This window comes from Choristoneura fumiferana, chromosome 15, assembly GCF_025370935.1.
Source record: "Choristoneura fumiferana chromosome 15, NRCan_CFum_1, whole genome shotgun sequence".
NCBI lineage: Eukaryota > Metazoa > Arthropoda > Insecta > Lepidoptera > Tortricidae > Choristoneura > Choristoneura fumiferana.
The window spans coordinates 4405951-4408644 of record NC_133486.1 but is presented as its reverse complement, the minus strand read 5'-3'; the positions used below and the strand labels follow the sequence as shown (position 1 = coordinate 4408644).

Here is a 2694-nt window from a genome sequence, read left to right as displayed (position 1 = left end):
CATTCGTATCTATTATTCATACAAATGCCGCGGCCGGCATCTAACCTGGGACTCAAGCTTCGTAGTCTGGTTCTCTAACCACTTGGCCATCCGGTCGTCAAATCAATAAATGGCAGACAAGAAATTATTACAGAATTTATGTTCAATGATAACATTACAGTACCTAGTTAATTCGAATATTTTACAATAATCAGTCAAATAAGTCAGACTTCTTAAAAATATAAACAGATTTTCACCTGATCATTTGCGCAGGTGGTCGGGCGGTTTCCTCTTGATGACTTTTGGTGGAGAATCCCCGGGAATACGCTTTCCTTTCAGAGGACTTGGCTCTAAACATACAAACACATCTAAAATAAAAACTGAAACATGGATGCACAGAAAAAACCAAGAAGAAGAGACCAGCGCTGGGAATCGAACCCGGGTCCTCAGCATTCCGTGCTGCGTGCCGTAACCATACACCACCGCTGGACAGGAGTCTAGACACAAATTTCTCCCATGCACCACACATTTCAGCCTGCTTTTTTTAGTCCCTTAAGTAGTGCAGTGACACTAGCGACATCTATGTTTTAGCTCTCATCAAAAGACGTCAACATTCTTCGGAACTAACAAAGGACAAAGATTTCGCTATTAAGCCTTTAAATTTAAGATTGGTTTTTGGAGGCTTTGTTACTTTTTTACTTTGTTACTTTTACAGTCATCCCGCAAAATCCAACAAAAATGCAAACTCAAACATGGATGCACAGAAAAAACCCAGAAAAAGAGACTTTTGCCAATTATAGGTACGCAACTTACTATTAGAATAGTTTACCTTGTTGTGGCTCTTCTATCACTGGACTGACAGGTCTGGGAGCAGGGCTGGGCCCTCGTGGCGTCTGAGTTGGTGATGGACCCTTAGGTGTCAAGATACCCTGTGAACGAAGAACCAGGATAGATAACCAAGAGATTTTTTTCCTAGCTGATATTAATTTAATTACATCATATTCTATCTATAACAGCCCTTATAGCGCCCGTCTTCGGACATAGGCCTCCTCTCAACTTTTCCAGTCTTGTCTATCCATTACATCATATTAGAAGACAAAAATAAATGCTAGAATACCTTTTATTCCGAAAGAAAATGATTCGTCCCTATAGGGTACGCGATAAGCCAATTCTTCGTAAACGAAGTCGCGGGCGTGTAGACGTGTAGACAAAAAGTCACATGTTGATGTGTTTCACAAAGACTCTAATTGTCTTTTTGCAGTAAAGTTTGTCGGAAAATCTTAATTTAACTGTGATACCTACACACAGTAATCAAGGAACCAGTGCCTCAGTAAGCTGCGCTTAATGTTGAAAACACGCATTTTCTTAGAAAAAAGACCAAATTAGGTTTGCCTCAGAAGACCCCAATATAGTAAAATTGATTGTAATCATTAAAACCAATTCTGGAATCCCCGAAATAAATAAATTAATATACTAGAACTGCTCGATTGAAGAAATCAAATAGATAAGATAATCTGAATTTATTAGGGACTTTAGAACTTAACAATCCTGCACCATTTTCATAACAAGTTCCTAACACTAACATTTTTCCGATGATCTAGGCTCGTTTACCATGTTCACGGGTCCTGGACTCGGAGTGCGAGGTTTGGGAGAACTGCCTCTGCTTGGACTCTTGGGCGCAGCGCCGAGTAAGTTGTCACCAGCTCCTGAACAATTACGGGATATTCAAATTCAAAAAAAATCAAATTCAAATTCATTTATTTCTAGAGAAGCGGTTACAATGGTTGTTGTTCTATAGGTACACTACACTGTTATAATTGCATGCATTAACATTAATAGATAAAAAAAAACTTTGATGCTAAATATCTTTTTTTAAGTAAAAATTTATAAAGTGCAGTTACAAATCTATTACATGGTAAACCTTTTATGTCATTGGGAATTGTATTAAATATATTTACAGCCATACAATAACAGTTCCTTTTGCGTAATTTTGTTGATATTTTCTGTAGTAATTGCCAAGTCTTTCAAGAATAAGTCTTTAAAGAAAAATTTTCATTGCATTGACTGGAATAATTTGCGAATTGGTCTGATCGAGCAATACAATACCACTTTTCTTACCAAATCAGCTTTATTCTCTTTTTCTTTACCACATTTCATGGGAAATTTTTCGACATCTACTACCTACTGACTATTTAAAATTACTGTACTCGTAGATGAAGCTGCCTACTTATTTCTCTATATACGTGACATCACGGGGCCCCACTCTTGAAGACGCGCATCATCTATCATTGTGTGTTTAATTGACAAAAGAAAAAGCTAAGCTCAGCTAAGGCACGGTTCTAAAGATATAGAATGTATAGTCTGACCTGGTGGTTTCCAAGGTGATTTTGGAGCCAACGTGGCCCCTTCTGAAACAGGCTCGCCCACGTCCGCCGAGAAGTCTTTGATCAGCTCCATCAGAGTATGGCCTGGTGAAATAGGCATCTCTATCGGCGACGCGCCGCGAGAACCTTCTGATGACAATAATTAAAACTATAATACTTGAAACGCTTAGGGTCTTCACATCTAAAAAGACGTCTTCCCGTCGGTAAACTTTGTCGCGTCGGCCGAGCCGATCGACGTCTTTTTCGCTCTTATTAATTAATTAATTCATTTATTTATTCGGACAACAAAGATCATACATTATTAGTAAAATTGCAATGGCATTAGTAGTAA

At 38.3% G+C, this 2694-nt stretch overlaps 1 protein-coding gene across 1 annotated transcript; it reads right to left on the bottom strand.

Annotated features, from left to right (window-relative positions):
* Positions 1 to 240: 240 nt before the first annotated feature.
* LOC141435875 (uncharacterized) lies at positions 241 to 2489 on the bottom strand. Its single transcript, XM_074098713.1, has 4 exons — positions 2346 to 2489; positions 1591 to 1685; positions 809 to 908; positions 241 to 329 (listed from the first exon to the last, which is right to left on the bottom strand). The coding sequence occupies exons 1-4, from the start codon at positions 2461 to 2463 to the stop codon at positions 241 to 243; spliced, it is 402 nt and encodes a 133-aa protein (XP_073954814.1). The 5' UTR covers positions 2464 to 2489.
* Between the last annotated feature and the right edge of the window lie 205 nt (positions 2490 to 2694).